Here is a 24,919-nt window from a genome sequence, read left to right as displayed (position 1 = left end):
AAAATGCTTGTTCTTTCACACCACTCTAGAATATACAAAAGGGCTACATTTCAAGGAAAAAAAGAAAAAAAAGCAAGAGAATGGTACCAACAATGAATTCTGAGAGAGAATATAAGTAAACTTAAACTGTGTAGACATCAAACTTCTAAAAATATTTTTGGCCAGGCCTAGTGGCTCATGCCTCTATTCCCAGCATTTTGGGAAGCCAAGGCAGAAGGACTGCTTGACCCCAGGTGTTAGAGATCAGCCTGGGCAACACAGCAAGACAGCATCACTACAAAAAAAAAAAAAAAAAAATTAGCTGGGTGTGGTGGCATGCACTTGTAGTCTCAACTACTCAGGAGGCTGAGGTGGGAGGATTCCTTGAGCCTAGGAGTTTGAGGTTGCAGTGATTTATGATCACATCACTGCAGTTCAGCCTGGATGAGGGAGTGAGACCCTGTCTCAAAAACAAAAAATAAACACTCTATAAAAAAGACATATACGTAATTAATAGAAAGAAGACCACCAGTCCAGTGTGGGCAAGTATGGAACCCATGGGGGTGGGGATGAATATGATAGAAATGAAGATGTTAAGTATCAGAATTAGGAATGGCATTTCTCCTCTACTCATCTATAATCAGAAAGGCTTACTATGTCTGCATTAGAGGAGGTGATAATAAACATCACAGCTACTTAACACATATTTGAACTAGTTAAGGATAGCTGGGGGACAGGGGGATTGTTAGATACAACACAAGGCAGGCACATGGTGAGAAGCTTGTATCCCATACTCTGCAGGCAGTTAAAAATCATGAAAAGGAATGAGGCAAGAACTGACATAATCCAGTTTACACTTGAGAAACAAAGCAGTGTGGGGAAATAATTAGAAAGGGGAGGGACTGGCAACTAACTGGAAGAATACTGTAGGCAATGTTATATCCAGGCGAGGGAAGGTAAGAGCCTGAGTAAAGTAGTGGTAACGGATGGAGAAAGGAAGGCAATAGATGGGCTCAGGAACTTTTCTGGAAAAGAATGGATATGCTTTGATCAGGGAGGTAGAAAAGTCAAGAGTGTCTGAGTGCTTCCAAGACACGATTTCACTTTCCACAAGATAAAAACTATTTAGCCTAAACAATAAAACTGTAATTCAGGAATAAACTTACAAAGAAATTATGAAAATACAAGTTGTGATAATAAGTTTTCTTTACTCCTTATTACAATGTTTCCAGGTGAATGGTGTTTCCTCATAATAATGAAACATTGACAGAAGCTCAAAAATCAAGGTAGAAGAAAAACAAATAATGCTGCCATAAAAATAATAAAAACCCTTAAAAACAATTCACATTGGCTCATGAAACTGGCTTTCACTTGGAAGTGCCAAGAGATGGTTCTAAAGGAGAACCCTAACAGGTAGCCAGGGAAAGAGACGCACCCTTCTCCCACATTCAGAGCTCAGCGCCAGCTTTCTATCGCACTGCTGCCAAATAAATGAAGCTGCTATATTAATGAATTGTCAAAATACATTCTTATTTTCAGGATTTGAAAAAGATCCATTTTATGAGGGAACATGTCTTAGTGATTATTATATTGGGAAAACACAGAAAGTCATTTTTAACAGCAAAAAACATTTCTAATTGCTTCAACATCTATAAACACATGCAAACCCAGCAGAAAAGAGTTTTCTGTCCATTTAAAATACTCACAGCTTTATTTTGAGAAACATTCACTGTCAACAACATAGTTTTTTAAACAAGGGATTCAGGAAGCATAAAAGCTTTTCCACTCCTAATGTTTCATTAAAGAATAAAGTGAGATATAACATAAATACCATTTTTTCAATATAGAAGACCGAAGAACATTTTAATGGGTCACAAAATTCAAATAGGTCATTAATGACTATTTTGCCAAACATAAAGGGCAATGTTTGATTAACTAATCAGAGAATCTTGAAAAATCTGAATCTGATTTCCTTAATTCTCAGTTTCGCTACTAATTTTCCACAAGTTTAAAAGGAAAAAGACAAGGCAAGCTATGCCTCAATTTTTTTCATCCATAAATATGTGTGGTAAGGGATAAGGAATTGCAGTGATTTACTTTCACTTCCTATGCATAATTTATTTGCTAAAGTATCAGGTGAAAGGCATTAAGGGTGAAATATCAGTTTTCTCAACTTATAGAAAAGTAGTGAAAACAATAAAGATGTAGTTCAGTGAATATCCAATTACATTTGAAATCTATCTGAAGACACTGGGTTGTAAAAGGATATCGTGTACTTTTGCTAAAATGTAACAGTTACTGCACTGTACCAGCAAAATGAATACCTTCACTACCAAAACAGAACCATATAAATGCATAAAACCCAGGACAAACTACTTTTTTAGTATCACTAGATTGTCAGATTATCTCTCTATAAGACACATTTTTTCCACATCCCAGTTGTTGTCCTTATCTGGATGTAACAGATTTTAATTATTAAAACAAACAAACAAATTGAAAAAAAAAAAAAAAAAACACCACACACACACCTTCAGGAGTCCCTGTACAACCTCCCTATCTCTCGGCATGCACTTACTAAGCATCTTTGTGACCAAGGAAGGGTCCAAGCAGTGAAGGATCAACATAATCCAGGGAGGAGAACAACAAAGCTCAAAACAATTGTTCTCAGGCCTACAGAGAAGAGGTCTCTTCTAAATGAAGGGTGAGAGAAGAAGGTAGGCAATGTGAAGCATTAAAGATTTTTGAGCAATAAAATGACACTGAATAGAGAGAGTTATGCTTTAGAAACACAGACTACAGGATTCTAGAATGTTATTAAAATGTTGTTGAAATGACTGACAACAGGTCTATGTTGAATAGAGAAGCCTGCTGAGCCACAGGGGGAGGTGATCTTGGGGGACTGAAATGGAAGGCTGGGATGAAGGGAAGATGACCATCAGTAGGAATGAGCAACTGGGGAGTAAAGTGGAAGAATCAGAGATTGTAGTCAGAAAATAATTTAAGCTTGGAGGTTTAGAAGTAGGATGCGATAATCACAAAAAAGGTCAAAGGCCCGGTTGTTTTAATATTTTTATCATTTGTAGTTTAACAATGTTGAATATATTAAAACATTCTGACATTTTGACCAGATTCATAAAAGTATGTGATTAAAGTTTATTGAGGTTGTTGAAGGGGTTTTAAAGTAAGAATGTGATAAGGGCGTGGCATTTTGGAATAATAAACTCTTTTTCTTGGGATCTGAAGGGTTATCACATAACAGATGGATGGGCAGAAAAGATAAGGAAAGCCAAGAAAATTTCTAAAAAGTAGTTGATAGATGAAGAGGTTAGGTTAGAAAAACACACAAGCAAAGGCAAGTGGGCAGGGGATGGGGGAGAAATTCGGTAGGAAATTAGGTAGGCCCTGAGATAGGTCTTCAATCAAAGACCATTACAATAAAATTTTAAAAACACCTTTAAGTCCTATTTCCTTTGTAATAATATAGTGCTAAGTTTCTCTTTTAATGAAAATGTGAGGTTTTCTTCAGGTTTCTAAACACCTAAGTGTACATATAATAGTGTCTTCAAAGAAAACAGAATTTTGCAATTGTGTATAACAAACTCTGCTTACACAAAAGTAATCTGGTGTCTCTCCCTATGTTTTTGTTTTCTTTTGAGGTGATGGTCTTAAATTATATACTCTGCTATAAGAGAATTCATGATACACAAAATATATAAAAGCATCTTTTTTTTTTTTTTAATTTGAGATGGAATTTCGCTCTTGTTGCTCAGGCTGGAGTGCAATGGTGCGATCTCGGTTCACCGCAACCTCTGCCTCCCGGGTTCAAGCAATTCTCCTACCTCAGCCTCCCAAGTAGCTGGGATTACAGGCACGTGCCACCATGCCCGGCTAATTTTGTATTTTTAGTAGAGACGGGATTTCTCCATGTTGGTCAGATCGGTCTTGAACTCCTGATCTCAGGTGATCTGCCTGCTACAGCCTCCCAAAGTGCTGGGATTACAGGCGTGAGCCGCCGCACCCAGCCAAAAGCATCTTTTAATGGTTGCATTTGTTCAATAACTTACATAAAACTTAATTAAAACGCAGTCGCACCCGAGGAACTTCTCCCTCCCATATTATCTTGCTCATTAAACATAAGAGGGCAGCATGGCTAGTTTTCCAATATAGCTTAAAATCACAGTAAACAGAAAATTATAAAGCTAACAGAATTTCAATAATTCATAGGCTGAAAAGAGAAAGGTCAGACTTTCAAAACATACAAAACACATATTTATGCAACCAAATTTAAATGATCCCATTTTAAATCCAATTAAATCAATCTAATTTTGGAGAATGAAGGGGTTGGGGAATGACCAACACAGTAAGGCGTAATTAATCACATCCACACTAAACTAGAGTTTTCCCCAAATACTATCTCACAAATGTCTAATGTACAGAACAAAAATACCATGGATACATAAAAGGATAAATCTGAAACAGAAACATCTGCACACATCTGATCTGTGAATTGTAGTGAAAGGCAGACCTACTCCTGGACTTTGTAGAAACAACAGAAATTTAAGTCCTGTTCAATGTACCACGAATATCAATATGAGCACTTAGGTACTCAACAAGAAATTGTTTTTGAGTGTTGAAACTCAGAGTTGAAAACAAAAAGCAGAAATTACATGAAAGTGGATTTATGGGTCTCATGGCAAGATTAGCTGGTTAAGAAAAAAAATAATAATCTTTTCATGCTGTGGCACTGATTGTTAACAGAAGATGGATCATCACACCTCAGCTCCAAGAGTGGTATTCACCAGCTCCACTACTGCGACATAAATGCCACAGGGTATTACTGACAAAATGGGAGGGCAAAAGTCAGCTTTTCAAGGGTGATTACAACTCCAGTCATTTTCTCCTTTTCAGACTACTGATGAAAATTTGACAGAGTAAACAGGAAGTAGTGGAATAGTTGCAACACTTTAGGAATTGGCTGCAACTCCTCCTCATTTGTGTAATTTCTCCAAGTCCAGTTTGCCCAAGGCAATCATGGAGGCATAAAAGAACCAGGCAATAAATAGAGAAGAGTGATTAAGAGGGTAAGTTTCAGAATCCAAGAGTCATGCAAAAGTTTGCATACAGTCACTATCTGTGATTTTGCAAAGATCTCTTAATTGCTTTCATCTTAATCACTGGTAAAACAGGGATTATAAAACAGATCACAAAACTGCTGCCCTCAAAAAGTTGCTGTGAGGACAAATGAAATGTCTGTAGTGTTTATCACAGTATTTTTCACTCAAATTGTAATAAACATCATCATCATCATCATCCTGGCCTAAATTTATTATTCTTAAACATTTTGGATTTTTTTTTTCTCTGTTCTTAACATTCACCAATTTCTTTCTATTAATACTAGAAAAAAATAATTTCTTTCCAACCTTCTTCATACTATCACATAAAATGTTTAACCTCAAAGTATTAATAGGAGAATTCAGATGTCCTTGAATAACCTGATATCTGGAAGATTTTGTGAGTCTATCATTATAGTCTATATTTACACTTTTAGGAAGTGTCCAAAGTACAAATATTCAACTTAAACAATAGAGATTTAAATGAAATCCGTTTTATGAAGCTTTACTGTTCAATATAGTATCCATTAGCCAAATGTGACTACTGGGCACTTGAAATGTAGCTTAGACTAAATTGAGATGTTCAATAAGTACAAAGTACACACTAGATTTCAAAGACTTAGTACATAAAATGTAAAAGATTTCATTCATAATTTTTCATAGTGATTACATATTAAAATGGTATTTTGAGCTGGGTGTGGTAGCACATATCTGTAGTCCCAGCTATTCAGGAAGCTAAGGAAGAAAAATTACTTGAGCCTAGGAGTTCAAGTAGCTGAGTCTGGGCAAAAGAGCAAGATCTCATCTCTTAAAAAAAAAAAAAAAAAAAAAAAAAAAAAAAAAAAGATATTTTGAATATGAGTTAAATAAGATATGTTATCAAAATTAATTTCACTTGAGTAATTTAAAATTATATATAATTATATATGTGGCTTACATTTGTTGCTCTCATTATGATTCTACGGGATAACATTATTGTATAGTGAGGAAACAATGACATAAAACAATCAAACGGTTTTCTGGAGGACTAGGTATAACTATAGAATAGCCAGGTGACTTGCCCTGACTTCTATTTGCTACATTAAGATCAATATCTGCCAGTCATAAGCAAAATATAGGCTGCAGTTAGGCCGACCAAAGGAAGTGCTTCAAGTCTACTATAATTGTGCTTGTTTTTACAACATTTTACTTGGGAATCAAGTTTTTATATTTAAGCCATAGTTTGCCATTTATACTGTTACGGAAGCAATCTTGAATTCTGATTAGCTTGGTGGTAACCTGAATTGTTTCTCTGGGGACAAAGAAAGCTGTGGCATGTTTATTTGGAAGGCTTTGGGGCTGCTTGGCCAACCTCAACCTCAATACCTAATTGCAACTGTTCATTCTTCTCTCCTTTGTAAGAAGCCATAATAGACAGGATGCAAATGTGGCTTTCAGCAAAGTCCTAAGCCAGAGTGGAAAGAATTCCTCCCTCATCCTCAGGGGGTATCTCTCTGCCCTCCACCCCCTACCAGCAGAGTTTCTGAGGTTCATAAAACATATTTCCATTCTTTGTCAAGCATTTCCCAGTACTCTTAAGACTAAACAGGTTAACACCATTTACTCCTTTCTATCTGGCAGGCTACAGTTTATCATATTTTTTAAACTAGCATAAAATAAAAAAGCAGTGAAGAAAGCATCACAAATAATCAAAACTGATCTCCGCATCAAGGAAACATATTTATTTGGACCATTAAAAAGTAAGCTAATACATCTTTCAAAATGAACTGTAATCTCCTACATCATTCCATAAAAGTATACCAAGTTCCAATACAACCTTTTCACATAAAGCCAGGTGTAATAATAGCACAAATGGAAAAACAATTTCAGGAAGAGGAAATAAACGTTTCTGTACATTACTCAAATATCTATTTTTGCAATCACAATTTTACCCACTGTGGGTGTTCAAAAACAAACAAACCCTATCCACATAAACTAGGCCACTCAGACATTTAGAAAGCACAGTCCCTGCACTTTGGATTTGTAGGGTGGGTAGGAAATCAAAGGAGCCAAAGCTACAATGTATCATTTCCTGCAGTGAAGGATATCACAGGAAAATTCAGTCAACGGCTGTCACCACTGAAATTGAAATGAGTTTGGGTTTTATTCTCCAGCGAAATCCCTAGTAAATGGTATCCAACTTGTATTAGCCCAGGTGATTTTCCCTGCAGTTATTCCAAATGAGAACACAATCAATAAAATTCTGTTTTAAATTGAATGTAGATTATTTTTCCACAAGCATAAATTTTATTCAACTTTATTTTTAAAGAAGTCTCCGCAGAAAACTACCATCACACAACATGCAGTATAATGACCTATTTTTCTTTATAACTGGGAGAAACTGTATGATTCCAAGAGGCTAAAATATCCAATAAAAATCAGGACATATGGGTTTCCATATCAGGTAGGAACTATAAATGGTGCAATTGCTACTTTATTTTATGTTTCCTCATCTTCCCTATGTGGTCCATAGTTTCCTATTTATTCCAAGTTATAACCAAAATCCAATGAACTCCAAGATAAATGAAAGTTGCATCTCATTTTTCTATAAAAATATCTGTACATTTGTCAAAAGACATTGAACTATACCCTTTAAATAGGTGGATTTTTTGTATATAAATTGTACCTCAATAAAATTGATCTTAAAAGTAAAATACACACATACACCCCTATAATATATATTCAAACTACAGCTTTACATAGCTATTTTCACCATATAACTTTAAGACCCCCAACAAACATATCTATTTTCATGAGTAAAAAATTTATGTTCCTTTACTGTCTATATTCTTAGCATATATTATGGTAATATAATGAACCCTAATAGAGATGGTTTTGGTTTTGGGTTGTGTCCAGGATAGTCAAATGACTACAATAAAGAAAGGATTCACAATAGGGTAGTCACGAAAAAGTGAGAGGCCGAGGGAATCAAGTTCCAACATCCAGCAAAATTAATATGTTAAAATGATAGGCAATGTCTTCCCATTCCCCCACAAATAATTTACACAATGTGGAATGCTTCTGAGATGAGCTATTACACATTTATGGCATTCTAGGATTATCCACACATTTGTTCCCCAATAACTGCCACAATGTTTTGGGAGCTTTGGTGAGGAGTGCTGGAACAGTTCATGAGGACGATTACTAAAAGTCACAGTCTAACAGTCATGTTACATCCTTTCCTCACACACCCCTTTAGTCTCACATAGCCATTGACAATGCCTCATAATGTTTAAGGGTCTCACTTCATAGATCAAAAGAGCAAGGTATGTAACAGTTTTGTTTCTGGTTTTGTTTTTGAATACAAGTGGTCAACATTTGAATAAGTCATTGGTAAGAAAAAGAGGGAGCGCTTATGAGATCACATAGAGGAATAGAAAGCACTCTCTGCCTTCCATGATTAGTTCCTGATGGCATGAAGAAGAGTCCCATGTCCCAAAACCAAAGACAAAAAGAGCAGTACATTTCTACAAAGATAAAAAGCATTTCTTTACCATAGTTATCCTTTGGAAATAACAAAAACTCCATCAGCTTTTTGCCCAAATTACCATCTCATTCAGTCTCAATATTTAGCACCTTAGAAAACAGAATTAAAGGTAAAATTTTTTAACCTGAAAGTTTCTATAATTCACTCAGCCATTCATTCATTCATTCATTCATTCATTCATTCAAGTGTTTACTGAGGTCCTGTTATGCCATTTTCATAAGTAATGGGGAGATAGTGGTAAACAAGATGGCCAAATTCCTTCATCTCATGGAGCTCATACCCTAGGCAAAAAAATACTGAACAAGCAAACAAATTAAAACAGCCATTCCAACTGGTGATGTTGCTGTGAAGAAAACATAACATAGTGAGATAATATTATAAAGCACTTGTGAGGGTGACTTTACATTGGATGATTAAGGACACACCTCAATAGGACTTGAGAAGATGCACCGCTATACACATTTTTGTTTGTTTCCATCACTGTACACATTTGATGACTGCTCCTGGTGGATTGTATGTATGCAGTAAGTCAAGAACCAAGATACCGCTACCAAAAGTAGGCATTTAAAATTCATCTTGTATTATCTTTTCTAGCACTACTTTCTACATAGTAATCAGAAACAATTGAGAGTGCATTAAACTTTTGGTGAGTCTTGGTAGTCTGCCTTTCCTCAGTTCAATTTATTGAATTTTGTTTTGTGTTTACTCTGAGTAAATAAAGGTTAATTGGTTCTGGAATGCCAGGGGGTGCTCTTAGGTTAACAAAACATTTAGATTCACAAGAATATGCCACAGGCCACTTGTGGCATCAGTTTACTTGGAAAGATCCAGGACAGGAATCGCAGCTTGCTAGCTGGGCAGCTTCAAGTATTCCTCTTCTGTGGAATCCTTACCATAGGCCTGCACAGGTGGATAGTTCATTCAGGTACAGAGGCAAAATCCCCACCAGTAGATATGACAGCTGCCCTGACTTAGGAGCCTCATGACCCTCAGTAGCCACAATTGCTTTTACAACAACTCTATACGTATAGCTTTTCCAGGGCTACCTCAGATTTGAAACTCTAAGCCCCACTACTATGATTTTTAAAAAGTATGTAATTATTTAAATACATTTCAAATACAATATGGAACTACACTATCAAATACAGTAACCATTAAGTAAAATCGGTTATTGAAATTGAAATTTTAATTAATTTAAAATTCAGTTCTTTAGTAGCACTAGCCATGTTTCAAACACTCAATAGCTGTAAGTGGCTATTTGCTACTGGGTTAAACAGTACAGGTATAGAACACTTCCATCATCACAGAAAGTTCTATTACATAGCATTCAACAAGTTACTTTTTGTTGCTAATATATCATAAATACTGCCACAATGCTTTCTCAGGCCTTTTAAGAATATTATTTCCCACAACATCATTATTATTTTGTACTTTGTTAGTGTTTTACGACTAACACAGTGTAAAATCACTAATTTTCTTTGTTACTTAACCAGACAGCAACCAATGTTTTAAAGAAACCCAATGAGTGAATAGGAAATTTAACAACTGTAGATATTAAAATTACTAAAAAAGCATAAGAAATCATAAATTTTACTTTCCAGGAAGGCTCCCAGTATCCAGTATCCACAAGCCACAAATTCCTGAGAAACTTGAGTCAGAGGACTAAGGGAAATCTACAATGTCTGGTTGAAGATAAGCTACAAGACCACTGTGACAGGCAAAGTTTCATTATTTCCAGGATTCTATGTGCTCTCATATAATCACATACCTCCAGTATGCCAAGAGTCATCATGATTTATTATAATTACTTTAGTTAAAATTATCTTTTTACTGATAACTATTCAGTCCTACAAAGGCAGAAATAAATGCATCCCTAGAACCTAACACCACGTGAGGCAACCAGTAAGAGTTCCTTTAATATGTGTTCAATAAACAATAAATAAACTCTTAGAATGCTAAAAGGTGTGTGAGCATGTATTACTGAACAGCTCTCACAAAGTACCTCCACACATCTCAGCCACTATATATAACCTGATTACAAAGTCTACTATTTACAGCAGTGTTTATTTGCCTCGTTCTAGGTAGCTGGTTGGTAAGACAGGAAAGATTTTTCTATCTTCCTTCTATATCATTAAAAAGAAAATTGGTAACTTTTTATATTTCTTTAAGAACCCATTTCTTGTAAGATCTATTAAACTAGCAAAGTGAATTAACTACAAAACTCCAGGAAACGTTAGTATTCTATATAAATTAAGAATGGTGACTTACAGGTAAAACTGATGAAAAGTGATACAAAAAGCTGTTTTCACTCCATACTCCCACCTCAAAAGAAAACCTTCACTATAAGAGGATGAATCAGTGACCTTCCAAATATGCTCTAATTCCTGGATCCTCTGAATGTGTTAGGTTACACGGTAAAAGGGGCTCTGCAGATGTAATTAAGGATCTTAGATGAAAAGATTATCCTGGATATTCCTGTAGTCTGATCTAAACGCATGGACCTTTAAAAGCAGAAAACTTTCTCAGGTTGGAGGCAGTGTGACACAGCAGCGTTAGTTAGAGATATCTGAAATATGGGAAGGCTCTGAGATGGGACCCACAGGCAAGGACTACAGAGGCCTCTAGGAAATCATGGAAAGCATGAGAAGGAATGTGGGCAGCCTCTAGGAGGAAAGACCAGGCTTCAACTGACACCCAGCATAAAAACAGGATCTCCAACAACTTAAATAACCTTGGAAGTAAATTCTTCCCCAGAGCCCTCAGTAAGCAACATAAGCCTTGCTGACACCTTGATTTTAGCCTGGCAAGACCCAGGTCTGATTTCTAACCTACAGACTGTGAGATAATAAATGGGCATTGTTTTAATCCACTAAATGTGTGGTAATTTGTTAAGGCTGGAATTGAAAACTAATACACTGGTCACTTTTTATTTTCTTTATATAAAAATACTAGTGTCATTGCTAAATATCAGGGAATATGTATACATGTACTTATGCATATAGACATATGACACGAGTGATTTTTAAATATTCTAAAGGAGTGTTTGATAAAATGGCTATAAAGGCTCTAATCTACACACACTAGCAAGCTTTAAAATTCGGCTTCCTCAATTCCACCTTTTTCAAGTCACTCGTTCACTTGTTAAGAACTCTGCCACTTTCTCACTTGGGCAAGATGGCATTTTTAGACTAATGAACTTCCCTGTATTTTCAAAGCTATACACCACCTAGGCTGCTGCTGTTCTTTGTTCTTATCTCCATCTGATCTGCTGGAAAACATCTATGCTGTAATTCCTTCTACATAAAGTTACTACAGTATTTCTTCTCCTCAGTTACTCTGAACACACAGAAACTGTTCACATTCTATAATTTTTCACCACAGGTTTATTCAACCCAGAAAGCTATACATATCTGATAAAACGGCCATGGTTAAGTAAAAGTAGATATATCTAGTCTTGATTGACTATCACACAGATACTTAAAATTAGACTCATGAAAATCAATTTTCTACTTTATTACCTAGTTATAACATATTAAGTGAAAAATTTTAAAGTTAACGACTTTATAATTACATTAAAGTATGCATCAAGTTTACAAAAGAAGCTTAGCGGTGGTTGTATTAGGGAGGGAGGTGATTTTATATGTTGTGACTATACATTTTACCAAAAACATTAAATAACATTAAATTTGTAACATAATCCACATGCAGATACTGCTTCTTATAAGACTTCCCACCACTCTCTTTACTATCTACTTAATTAACTTGCAGCAACTATTCTGGTGCAGCCTTGGGTATGTGTGTGGGTGGGGAGAGGGGTGCTGTTTATAAACTTTGGCCCTTTCCCCTTAAAAATATAAACATGTTGAGTTAAGGGACCACATCTATTCTTCTGTACATAATCAGTACCAATTATAGTGCCCTTAACACAACGAGCTGATTCTAACAAAATGCTGACTATTCACAAGTACATCTCTAAGAAGGCATTAACATTTTCCATACAGATGTGAAAAAATTATAATTCAAAGGTGACAATGGAAAACAATATATTCTAATTTATTAATATCTTACACAGCTCCTGGAAAACCTTCACTATAATCACTGAACTAAAAGCTTGTGCTGCTGCATGTAGAAAAGGAAATAAATGTTCAAGGTACTGCCAGAGACTGGACACAGGTGATGAGAAAGAGCTAACAAACAAGTGAAGCATGTGGACCAGGCTAATGAGGCTTTCATTTCAGCCCTCAATTGATGAAGCCCCTATCTACTAAACCATTTTCTGGCATTAGACACATGAATGCCCACACAATTTTCTGATTTCAAAATGAGAACTAATTCAAAAAGAAAACAATGATAACTGTACCACTGTGGACAGTAAGAAAAGCTTTCTTACAGAGATTACATGTCTGATAAAAAATTTGTGAAAGCATACTCTTTAGAAGAATAAGTAGAAATGTGTGCATATTAATCAAATGTACCACCTTAGGAAAAGGAATTTTACAAAGGTAGTCTGTAATAATACCAACTGAAGGAAGATGCTTTCATTACTTTAAATGATTTTAAAATAAAGGTTTGTAAAAACATCTGCTTGCAAAATCAGTATGCATTAAAAGTTAATCCACATGATGCAGTCCAAGTACTTACTATAAGTAATACTTGTCTTTCTTAGCTTGTTTTATCTTTGCTTGATTTCTAATTCATTCCTGGGCTGAAATATGCTCACAAAATTGTGGTGTGACAAATACACATTTTTAAAATGAGTTATTCTTTAATGACAAAACATTAAATAATAGCAATTTTTTTTTGAAACAGGGTCTTGCTCTGTTGCGCAGCCTGGAGTGCAGTGGCACGATCACGGCTCACGACAATCTCCGCCTCCCAGGTTCAAGTGATTCTCTTGCCTCAGCCTCCTGAGTAGCTGGGATTACAGGTGCGTGCCACCACATTGGGCTAATTTTTGTAATTTTAGTAGAGACAGGGTCTCACCATGTTGGCCAGGCTGGTCTCGAACTCCTGGCCTCAAGTGATCTGCCTGCCTCAGCCTCCCAAAGTGCTGGGATTACAGGCGTGAGCCACCGCGTCCAGCCAATAATAGTAACTATTACAGTGACTTATAATATGCTATCCACCAATGCACTTCATATCTTGAAGTGGAGGAATAAAGGAGGAAGATACCTACACTGTAGGCATTATTTTTAAGGGGGAAAAATTCTCAATCACACAACTAAAAGTTATCACATGTAGAAAATGGGCTGCAAGTTTTCCTGTGTAGTTGCACCTATTTATACTTTATAAGTGAGATAATAAATTAAAATAACCATCTTTATCATACATACTTGCTAGCCTAATACCATTTTTATAAATATTATCCCATGGTACCATAATTAGCATAGCAAAGATACTTATTTACAATAAACTTCTACATTCCTGGGAACATATTCCAAGACCTTTATGTATCTCCAAACTACCAAATCAGTGAACGATATAATTCACCCTAGAAAATGCAGTGCTATATAACCATGAGAATGACAGTAAAGCCACAATGAGATGCAGGCTCCTTAGATTACATGTCTAATCATATGCAATTTGGTGAAAGCAGAAATAATGATTTATACAAATTCTCTCTGAACGTTATGTTATTATAAATCTAAGTAAGTTTATCTCTTCCAACGGGAAAGTTTCTGGTATCAATTTTGAAAAATGGTAGTAAAGTCTTATGAAATAATTAACTCATCTCTTTTGAAGAGAGGGAAAGACAATATTTTTAATTAGAAAAATTAGGTTTTCTTGGCTGCTGCACGGTGAACATGGTGGCTCACACCTGTAATCCCAGCACTTTTGAGAGGCCAAGGCAGGCAGAACACCTGAGGTCTGGAGTTTGAGACCAGTCTGGCCAACATGGTGAAACCCCATCCCTACTAAAAATAAAAAATTAGCTGGGTGTGGTGGCATGTGCCTGTAGTCCCAGCTACTCAGGAAGCTGAGGCAGAAGAATCACTTGAACCCAGGAGGAGGAGGGTGCAGTGAGCTGAGATCATGCCATTGCACTCCACACGGGGTGACAGAGCGAGACTTTGTCTCAAAAAAAAAAAAAAAGGAAAGAAAAATTAGGTTTTCTTAATGAGAACATCATGAGGCTCCATCACCAACCTGTAAAATAGGGATTATGATAACCATCTACCATCCACGCTGGATTGTTCTGAGTATGCACCAAAAAGCTAGGTTGGAAAATACCTTTTTAAACTCCAGTCAGTTTGACTTTCTGGCCTGTCCCCTTCTCCCTTCTAAAACATTGCCCCTTCAATTATTCCCTCTTACTCCCATACTACTCATTTCTGCCTTAACCTGTAAATATGCTCATCTTACCAATCTTAAGGAAAAATTAAAACACTTTCTTCAACCATGAAGCTCACCAATGCAGTCCTTTTTGCTTACATGTGCTCAGAATTAAGCTCTACCAAGAGCAGCCTACTCCCTATATCTCCACAGCCTCATTTCTTACTTATTCCTCAAATCCTCATAAGACTTGGACTTGTATCCATACCATCAAGCACCCATCATCCCACTATCCTTTTTTGTTCAAGGCTCCTCCCTGGTATTTTTACTGGTTTCTCATATCCCAACTCCCGCACTGCCCATCACAAGTCATTTAAACACTGATATTCGGTGGGTTCAATTCAGAACCCTTCACTCTTTTCTTGTCTCTCTATACACTCTTCCTGAGTGATCTCAACCATTCCCTTTATTTTAACCAAGACCTGCACAGTGATGACTAGAAAATGTCTCCCTGATGTAAACCTCACTCTTCAACTGTGGGTCTGCATTCAGCTACTTACTAAACATCCCCCACATACATCTCCACAGGTATCTCAAGCTTAAAATGTCTGAAACTACTGAAATTACCATCTAAGCAATCATATTCATTCCCTAATTGCCTTGTCTTCCTTTCTTTATTCTCCTTCTTAGTTAATGACAACATTATCCCTCAAGTGAGATTATAGTTCAGTCCAGTCAGCCTGAGAAAGCTGACTGATAAGAATAAAACAACAAAAAAACAATAAATTTCAGTCCAATCTGAGCTCCCACTGTGAGCCACTACTGTGCTAGAATGCATGGAAACCAAAACAATTAAGTCATGGCCCGATTACTTAAGGAGATAATTCCATGAGGGAGACAGTTCAATTAATAAAATTATGTACATTGTATTTAATTCTGATAGAAAATGTTACAAATTTTATAACTTGTTCAAGTGCCTATCTCTCAAATGAAACCAAACCTAACTCCCTGAAAACAGAGATTGTGTGTTTTCTTTTAATTCTAAGCACATAATAGGCACTAAGTAACTAATGAGTGAATGGATGATACTAATGAATTAAAAACACAGTTGTACTGCCATAAGATTTGAAGCACGATGTTTTTCTGTACTTGAGAATTGGATTCAACTAAAAAAGTTTGGACATATCACTTCTGCAGTCTCAAAATAATATATATTGTTAAGCAATATTTTAGATTATTTGATTGGCAGTGTTACCCTAATTCTCTTTGAGTCTCTAAATCCTGTAAAATGATTTGAGAATCTCTGTATTGCTACTTCAATTTTTACAGGTATTTTGTATTATCTCCCAAATTAGTTTTATTGACAAATTTAATTAAAATGCTATTCATCATTCCTCTTTCCTCATCAGAGGCAATAAACAAAATCAGACCTAATAATGATATCAGTATCAACCTCCTAATGTCCATCCACCTCTATGTAACATTTAAATTACACCGTTCATGCAAATCAATTTTTTTCTAACAAAATTATTATTACAATCTCTCAAACCAAATATTATTATTTCCTGTTTAGAACTAGGCAAAAGGAAGATAAAACAAAAACATTACATTTAGACAAGCAAAAGCAACAATTCAATATTCTTGAAAGGCTTATCACAAGGTTACTTTGTAGAACAGGAAGTGTCAAACTATGCACATCAGCTGCCACCCGACATATAGATGTCTCTGACATGGCAATAAAATGAGAAACCATTTGGTTTAATAATAATAAAAAAGCAACATCAGTGGGTGCACATTACATGTAGCATCTAGTCCTGGTTGCCTAGCAACCAGTCATGAGTGAACTCCACAGAGAATAAAAGCCCTTAAATGAATGTACAGTTTGTGCAACTTTCAAGGACTCGAAGAGATGTGTCAGTAGTTAATCTAAATTCTAGTTGGCAATTACCATACTCAGATGGAGGAAGGAGAATCCATCATCATCTCTCGGAATCAACTGTGAGATTAACTAGAAGCGAGATTCTACCCTTTAGGTTTTTACCTTTTGAACCAGTGGTTTTCTAGGAAAAAAATATGACAGTATGGTTTATAAATTGTAAAAACTTTATGCAGAAAAAAACAACAAAATTTCACTAATATAACTTGCATTCATTCATTCAACAAAACATATAATACCTATCATACACCAGATACTGTCTCAGCTACTGAAAACACAAATATGAACATCACTTTACAAGCTTTCAAACATACTACAATGGAGAAATCAAACAGTAAACAAACAATAACAATATCACAAATTCTGTAATACAGAGGAAGGCATGGGATATTATGAAAACATCTATAAAAGACTTCCAATTCAGACTACGGAGGTGAACTAATTAATGGTCAGGGAAAACTTATCAGAAGAGGTAATGCTTGAGGTGAGTCTTAAAAGACAAGCAGAAGTTATTGTAAAAGCGGAGCATGGGGAGAATATAAATAGATTTGCATATTTATATACATCTACAATATACTTTAAATATAAATAAAATATATATCATATATATTTAAAATATTTTAAAATTGTATTAAATACATTTAAAATACCTTAAAATTATATTAAATACATTTAAAATGTTTAAAATTATATATATAGTATATATCTATAAATTTACATAAATAGAAGTGGCAGAAGGAAAAATATTCGGAAGGTCATAGAGGTGAGTGAGCAAAAAGCATGTTGTGTTAAAGGAACTTCATGGCATTTGATGAAATTAGGATCTCAGTGTTAAAACAGGAGTCCAAAGAGACAGCCCAGGCCTCTTCCAGAAGGACCTCTTATGCCAGGCTAAGAAGTCCTGGCTTCCTCCAGAATGAAATTGGAGAGGCAGAGATGGGTCTTAAGCCAAGGAATAATATAAACACATATGGCAATGATGTAAACTATATTAGAAAGGCCAAAGCAAACAGACAAGAGGCTATGATAGCAAGAGATATACTCAAGAGACAAAACTGCCAACAGAGTTGAATGCGGCAGGTGGGCATTATGCAAGATACTCAAAATTAATTTCTGAGATTCTTAACTCACTGACACAGAGCTCTAGTAAATTTAACAATCATGTATAAATGTTGTTATATATGAAAATGTATGCTATTCAGTCCCTGCTGAAATATTAGATTTGATCAACCCTCCCTTCTTCCTAACCCAACAAAACAATTATACAAAGGTTATAAAGCTGTCTGGGAAGGAACAGTTACTGGAGAGCAGGAAGAAAAGGCAAGGAAAGGGGAGAGGGGAGGAAGAAATAAAGGAAAAATAAAGAAAACTAAAAGATACCAGAAAGTAAAATCTATCCACACTTCTGAAAGAGAAGTTTAAAAAGAATTTTTCAAAACCATAAAGGAAAACACTATTGGTGCTTGACTATATAAAACTTGAAAATGTAGGTATGTTGACTAATACAATTTTAGAATTTTAGAAAAAAAGTATGTAACAAATACAACAAAGAGTTACTACCCTTTAAAGTATGTAAGAGCAAATAAGATCAGGAGATGCTATCAATAAGTGAGCAAAGAATACAGGTAGTCAATCCCACCTCAAAATAAGGAAAATGAATTATTATTACCAACAAAATGCACAGGATCACAATAGTATCTCTATGTCTAACCCATTAGCAACTGTTTTGACTGCCCTATCTTGTTCAGAGTATAGTAACATGGCAGTCTTATACAAATATGAGTGTATAGGTAGAACAGGATTTTGAAAAAGAAATATACATACATACTTAAATCTTTAAAATGGTTCACACCCTTTGACAAAGTAATTTCAATTCTGAAAACCTACCCTAAGAAAATGATCTAAAATACAGATAAAGGTTAACATATAGCATTGTTTTACAGTAAGAAAAAAAACTGGAAATGGTCTAAAGCTTCCCAAAAGGAGATAAATACGCTACAGTACAGATATACAAGAAAATATAATGTAGTCACTAACAACGTTTTTAGAAAGATTTTGATACTAAGGTAAAAAATATTACAATGTTTATAAAAATGGAAAAAACTGTCACATAAACTATAATTTCAACACTAAGTAAAACACAACAACAAAAATAACAAAAACATAGAAATGCAGGGTATGGTGGCTTACCCCTGTAATCCCAGCACCTTGGGAGGCTGAGGCAGGTGGATCACCTGAGGTCAGGAGTTCGAGACCAGTCTGGCCAATATGGCGAAACTCTCTCTCTACTAAAAATACAAAAATTAACCAGGCGAGGTGCCCTGCACCTGTAATCCTAGCTACTCGGGAAGCTGAGGCACAAAAATTGCTTGAATTCAGGAGGCAGAGGTTGCAGTGAGCCGAGATCGCATCACTGCTCTCGAGTCTGGGCAACAGAGCAAGATTCCATCTCAAAAAATTAAAATTAAAAAAATTAAAATTAAAATAAAAACATAGGATAAATATTATTTCTGAGCAGTAATGATAATTTTTTCCTTTTCCTTTCCTGTATTTTCTAACTTTATTTTTTAAATAATGAGACTATATTATTTTTGTATTTAGAAATGAACTCCATCCATCTCATCCATCCTTAATAAAAGTATGCCTTAACCTTGTACTTACAAAAATAGCTCATTCGAGATCTTTCTGTAAAGTTAGTTATCTCTACTCATTTAACTTAAACTTATTGCAAGCAGTTCTGCACACTATTGTTGAATCTATCTACAGTGCCCTAAAGTCAAGGGTAACAAGTACATGGTATTAAGAACTTCAATAGGAATAATGGAATGAAAGCAAGAAAAAAAATAAGTTTTTAGTAATCGAAGGGGTTTCACCACTTTAATACACTTTATTCACTTTACTGCACTTGGATTTATACGCATAACAAGGCTGTGCCTTTATATTACCTGAGGTGGTTGAGCAGCGGCTGAAGTCTTTCATCAGACTGCACAGCAGGCAAGGACCTGGCTGTTAACTAAAAGCAGGGAAGAAAATTAGTAAAAACAGCAAAGGCTGAACACTGAACATATTTGAATACTAAATGTAAAACGAGTTGAAGAGCAGATAGGGAGGCAATACTTAAAAATATAAGGTTATATTTCTCTTTTTTCAAATCAAGAAATTATATAAAAACCTGACACATTACGTGATCAAAGTTAGCTACATGGTTCTAAGGACACAGAGTATGTCACTAAGTTTAAAAGTAAAGAAAAAGGTGAGCAAAACAGAGAGTAAAAGGGAGTGTCCTGAGTTCATGAAAAAGCATTCACTTATAAGACTATTATCTTTGTAAATAAAAATGTAAAAACTTCTAAATGTAAAATTGTATAACAACCAATCTTGTAGCACTGAGTTCTAAGATGATGAAGAAATTGGGAAGAGAAATTCTGATTTATAGCTAAGCCACTGTGAAACTGGTTACATACAGAAGTGTATGTACTTCATTCTGTCAGCCACATGACTATAAGGAACCAAGAATATCTTTTAAGTATACAGAAGCAACTCGAAGTATTTAATATTAAAATATGACCTCAAATTGAGCTAGGAAATAAGAAGTTAGAGCCAATACTGTGTATCAACTTGACAGCATATTATCAAAATGTGAATTTCTGATCTATTTTATTACAACAATATTAATTATATATCTTATATCTCTATTTTCTTCTATGTTCTTAAGAGAATGCCGTTTTATAAGAATTTGACACAAGGAAATTAAAGACATCCATTCAAAGTAATCTGATAGTTTGAGGTAAACTTAATAAAACATCAAAACAAAAATAAAAGATAAATCTCTTCAGGATTCAATTATGATCAAAATGGTTCTCATATTTTACTAATCAATCATTTAACAATTCACAAAAAAGAACCTTAAGGCAAGCAACAAACTGAAAGATACCCTTGGGTTTATATAGTGTATCCTCTTTTTAATTTTTTTAATACATTAATTACAATTTCCTAAAAATGGAAAACAGACATTTAATTCATCAAATCTAATTATATTATGCAAATAAAAATAAAAATATCATCTAAAAATATAACTTTTTTTGAAAAAAAGTTGACCAAAGTGCCATATATGAAGTCACTTTTATTAAATAATTTCTAATGATAATGGAGAAGCTTTCCCAATTTTGTACAAGAGTCAACACGTCGACAAAGTTACTAATTTAAAATACGATGAAGTGAGACAATCTGCTGCAATTTTAGCACAATCAATACACTTTCAGTATCCTTGAGAAATGCTAAGTCTTGTATTTTGAAATATGAAAGATGTTATCAAGGTTATCAAATTCTATAAACAAAACACTTGAATACTTTAATACATCCTTTATCTGTTAATGTCAAATCCTGTTACAAAAATGCCATTTTCATTGTTCAAGAGATTTCATGTCTCAGAACCAAAGCTGTTTTCTAAAACGATTTAAATGATTTATCTAGACATTTCAAAAGTCAATTCTCTGAAAACAGAGCAGACAGAGTGGGCTTTTTCAGTCACTTCTGTCAATCTATATAGTATGCCTTCTAATCAAACTGTCTTTTCTAAATAGAGGCAAACGAAAAACACCTCAGTAACAGCAAAGTATTTCTAGATATCTGTTCAGTCCATATAGGAAAGATTTTCAAATCTACCCCTTCCTCTTAATTTCAGTCTTCATTTCCTTTTCCCTAAACTATTAATACATCTCCAATGTTATTTCTGCTGCCATTCTTGCCCCTTCCCTAATTTATACCAAGGTCAGAGTGAAATTTTCAAAATGAAAGTTAACCACACCCCTCATTAAAATCATCTAGTAATTCCCTCAGGCTCCCAGGGTAAAGTTATTACATCAGTCTTTCATCAGACATTTTCTTAAAATTTTCCTTTTAGGCGGCATTACTGAAACAATAGGCACTGAATGAGTGACTGCCGATACAGCTTCTGCCAATTCCACAAAACACAATGACAGCACATCAGGTAGAAATTTTCCATAGCTCCAGTTTTCTGGAACACATGTGTTCGATGCTATGCATTCTCCCATCCTCCCCTTCCCACCTCCAACTTACTTTCAAGATTGAATCTAGCAAGAATGATTCTTAAGACAGGGAGAGACCAATGATCTGAGTAAAATTATTTCAAGGAAGATTTTTGAGTTTTCCAAAGATTTTCTTTTCAACTTTTAAAACAATTAGCATTTACAAAAAAAGCACGCATCTCTCCATGCTAAGGATATGAAGTAATAAAGCTATTTCAAAGCTCTTTAAAGTGGCAAACCCATCTGCTAACCTTTTGCTGACAGAATGCAAACTTCATTTTAGGAACTGTTGGCTCCATTTCTTCTGAAATTTTTCTCTGAGCTAACGTAGTTACTACTTACATCCACTGGACTGTGATTGGTAACTGCATCCCTAGCACTTGCAACACAACAGATGTTTAGTTTAGCAAGTATTTATTGAATATGTAATAAATTCAAGAAATTACAACTATGTAATTTCATTAATTGATAAAAATGAAAGTATATGTCTATATTTCATAAAGCTTTTCAAATTCCTCCTTTGAGCAAAACTAAATATAAATCAAAACTAAACTAGGTAACAATTATCAAGTCTTCCAAGAAAGCAATACACTATCACAATAAGATTTTTAGCATTTCCTCTATAACCAGAAAGTTGCATCTATCCAGGTTAAATCGACTTTGGCTTCCAACTATGTTTTAATTTTTTTTCTTTTTATAGAAAACACAACAATATACCTGACACATAAATCACCAAGAATGAAAGAGAAGGAAGATCTATCACAGTTTGCATCTGCAAAGCCTAAACGAGTTGTCTAAGTTAGGGCTATTTCATGGGAACCATCATAGAAGTTGGCATAACTTATAGCTTATTTCTCATTATTGTTGAAAGGTTAGGGGTGAGTTAAGATGTCCTTTCATTATTAAAACTATATTAGCACACTGAATTAACCAATACAGTTTCCACGGTTTTTAGACAAGTATAACAGATTACTAACTCTTAGATAAATCTCATTTTAAAAATAAGTGTCACTGAGTAAATTTTGCCCTTTGACATATATTTGGTTACAAAAATAATGCATTTTACCAACTATTAATCCTCCATTAAATGCTAATAAATCAGGTGGTTACTCTAGACTTCACCACTACACAATATATCCATGTAAGAAAACTATACTTGTACCCTCCTAAATTATAAAAATAAAGAAAAATGCCCATAAATATCAAATACATTCAAAGTACAAGAGACAAAAGAGAGTCTGGAGGTGCCTGGTCCAACTTTGTCATTTTATACATTAGGAAAGCAGGTTCCTCAGGCCATAAGCAACTAGTTGCTGGCGTGGCCAGAAGCCTTCACCTAATCTCAGAGCACCTCTGTCTCCTTTGAGTCCCCCACCTCTCAAAATAAGGACAGCACTCTTCAAGATTCACTTTACCTCACAGATTTTTAGTCTTCAAGATTCCCAAATTTTTTCATGGAAAATTTCTTCATGTCATTAGGGATTTGGCTCAAATATCACCTCCTCACAGAGGCCTTCCCTAACCTTTGGTAAAGGGTAACTGACACTTTACCAAGGGTTGGGAATTTTATTTCTCAAGATATACTATAACAGGCACTACCAAAAGATTGACCACAACATAGTTCCTTCTTTTTTTTTTAGACAGAGACTTGCTTTGTCACCCAGGCTGGAGTGCAGTGGTGTGATCTCAGCCCACTGCAACCTCTGCCTCCCATGTTCAAGTAATTCTCCTGCCTCAGCCTCCTGAGTAGCTGGGATTACAGGTGTGTGCCACCACACCCAGCTAATTTTTGTATTTTTAGTAGAGATGGGGTTTCACCATGTTGTCCAGGCTGGTCTCAAATTCTCGACCTCAAGTGATCCACCCGCGTCGGCTTCCCAAAGTGCTGGGATTGTAGACGTGAGCCACTGCGTCCAGCCATAGTTCCTTCCTTCTAATCTATGTCTCTCTGATTTTTGGTGGAAAGGGCTGGGTCACTAACTGATTGTGAGAAATAATACAGAAATATTGACTGAATCTATACTTTCCCAACAAGGGTCTGGTAAAGCAGTAGGTATTCCCTAACCCTTTGTAAAGCAGCAGGGTATTCTAGCTATTACTCAGGTACCTCCCAACATTTATCACTACCTGAAATTATCTGATTAATTTTCTGACTATGTCTTTCTCTCATCACAAGAATATAAGCTCTGTCAGGGTAGGAATCTCTTCTGTCTTGTCATCGCTTTCCCCCAACTGTTCAGAACAGCACAATGATATGACATGCAGTAAGTACTCACTAAGTTTTGGAGACTGAATGTAAGGTTTACCCCTCTCAAATATTTCTGACAGAGGCATGAGTTTAGAAAAGTCTGCCCTTGACCCTGATCCTTTTGGTCTTATATTTCTAATTGTTTTCATTAGTAAATATGTTCTATCAAGTAGAGGAGTCATACACGTTTCTCTTTTCATTTCCAGCTAAATGGAATATCCAAGTCCTTCTGTTAAAAGGAGGGCAAGTGCACTACCCTGCAACGTAGCTGAAACTGTGACCTCCTGGTTCAAAAGAAACAAGTAGCCCCAAACTAGCAGTCCAAAACTCAAATTTTGGATTGTCATCTGAAAAATGATGAGGTTCATAAATCTGGAAAGAGAAGCGTTATTTCTCATAAAGGGTTGCAGCCTGCCCGATGGCCATTCTGATAGGCTAGATAGCCTCTACCCAGAAGCCAGAAACAGACACTTTGAGGGAGGAGCGAAGGAAATAGGAATTTATGCTGAACAGGGTAGTCAAATACACATATTTAATAAGCTATAGGAGGAGTCATGAATATTTATGAAAGGAGAAGCATGCATACACGCAATTAAGGTTCGCGTCCCTTCATGAGTCACGTGTAAAAAAAATGGCGGCATTAGCATGATCCAAAGGTGGAGCTTTCAGGCATCGGATATCAAAAGGTGAAGCAGAGAACATGAAAACCCTCACTGCGCATCCTCCATAGACTGGTCTGAACCACTCTGTGGTTAGTAGTCTCTTGTCAGGGGGGAATGTTGGTTAACTGTTGTGTGG

At 35.4% G+C, this 24,919-nt stretch overlaps 1 protein-coding gene across 2 annotated transcripts in view; it reads right to left on the bottom strand.

The window, feature by feature from the left end:
* Nucleotides 1–24,919, bottom strand: part of PRIM2 (DNA primase subunit 2) — a 312,787-nt gene that overhangs the window by 119,815 nt on the left and 168,053 nt on the right. For both annotated transcript variants that reach the window (XM_073006101.1, XM_073006100.1), the window contains exon 8: nt 19,771–19,838. In XM_073006101.1, the coding sequence (XP_072862202.1) occupies nt 19,771–19,838 (68 nt within the window). The remainder of the gene's footprint in view (nt 1–19,770; nt 19,839–24,919) is intronic.

The sequence above is a fragment of the Chlorocebus sabaeus genome, chromosome 17, assembly GCF_047675955.1.
Source record: "Chlorocebus sabaeus isolate Y175 chromosome 17, mChlSab1.0.hap1, whole genome shotgun sequence".
Classification (NCBI taxonomy): Eukaryota; Metazoa; Chordata; class Mammalia; order Primates; family Cercopithecidae; genus Chlorocebus; species Chlorocebus sabaeus.
The sequence above is the reverse complement of the archived record's forward strand: the minus strand, read 5'-3'. Positions and strand labels throughout refer to the sequence as shown.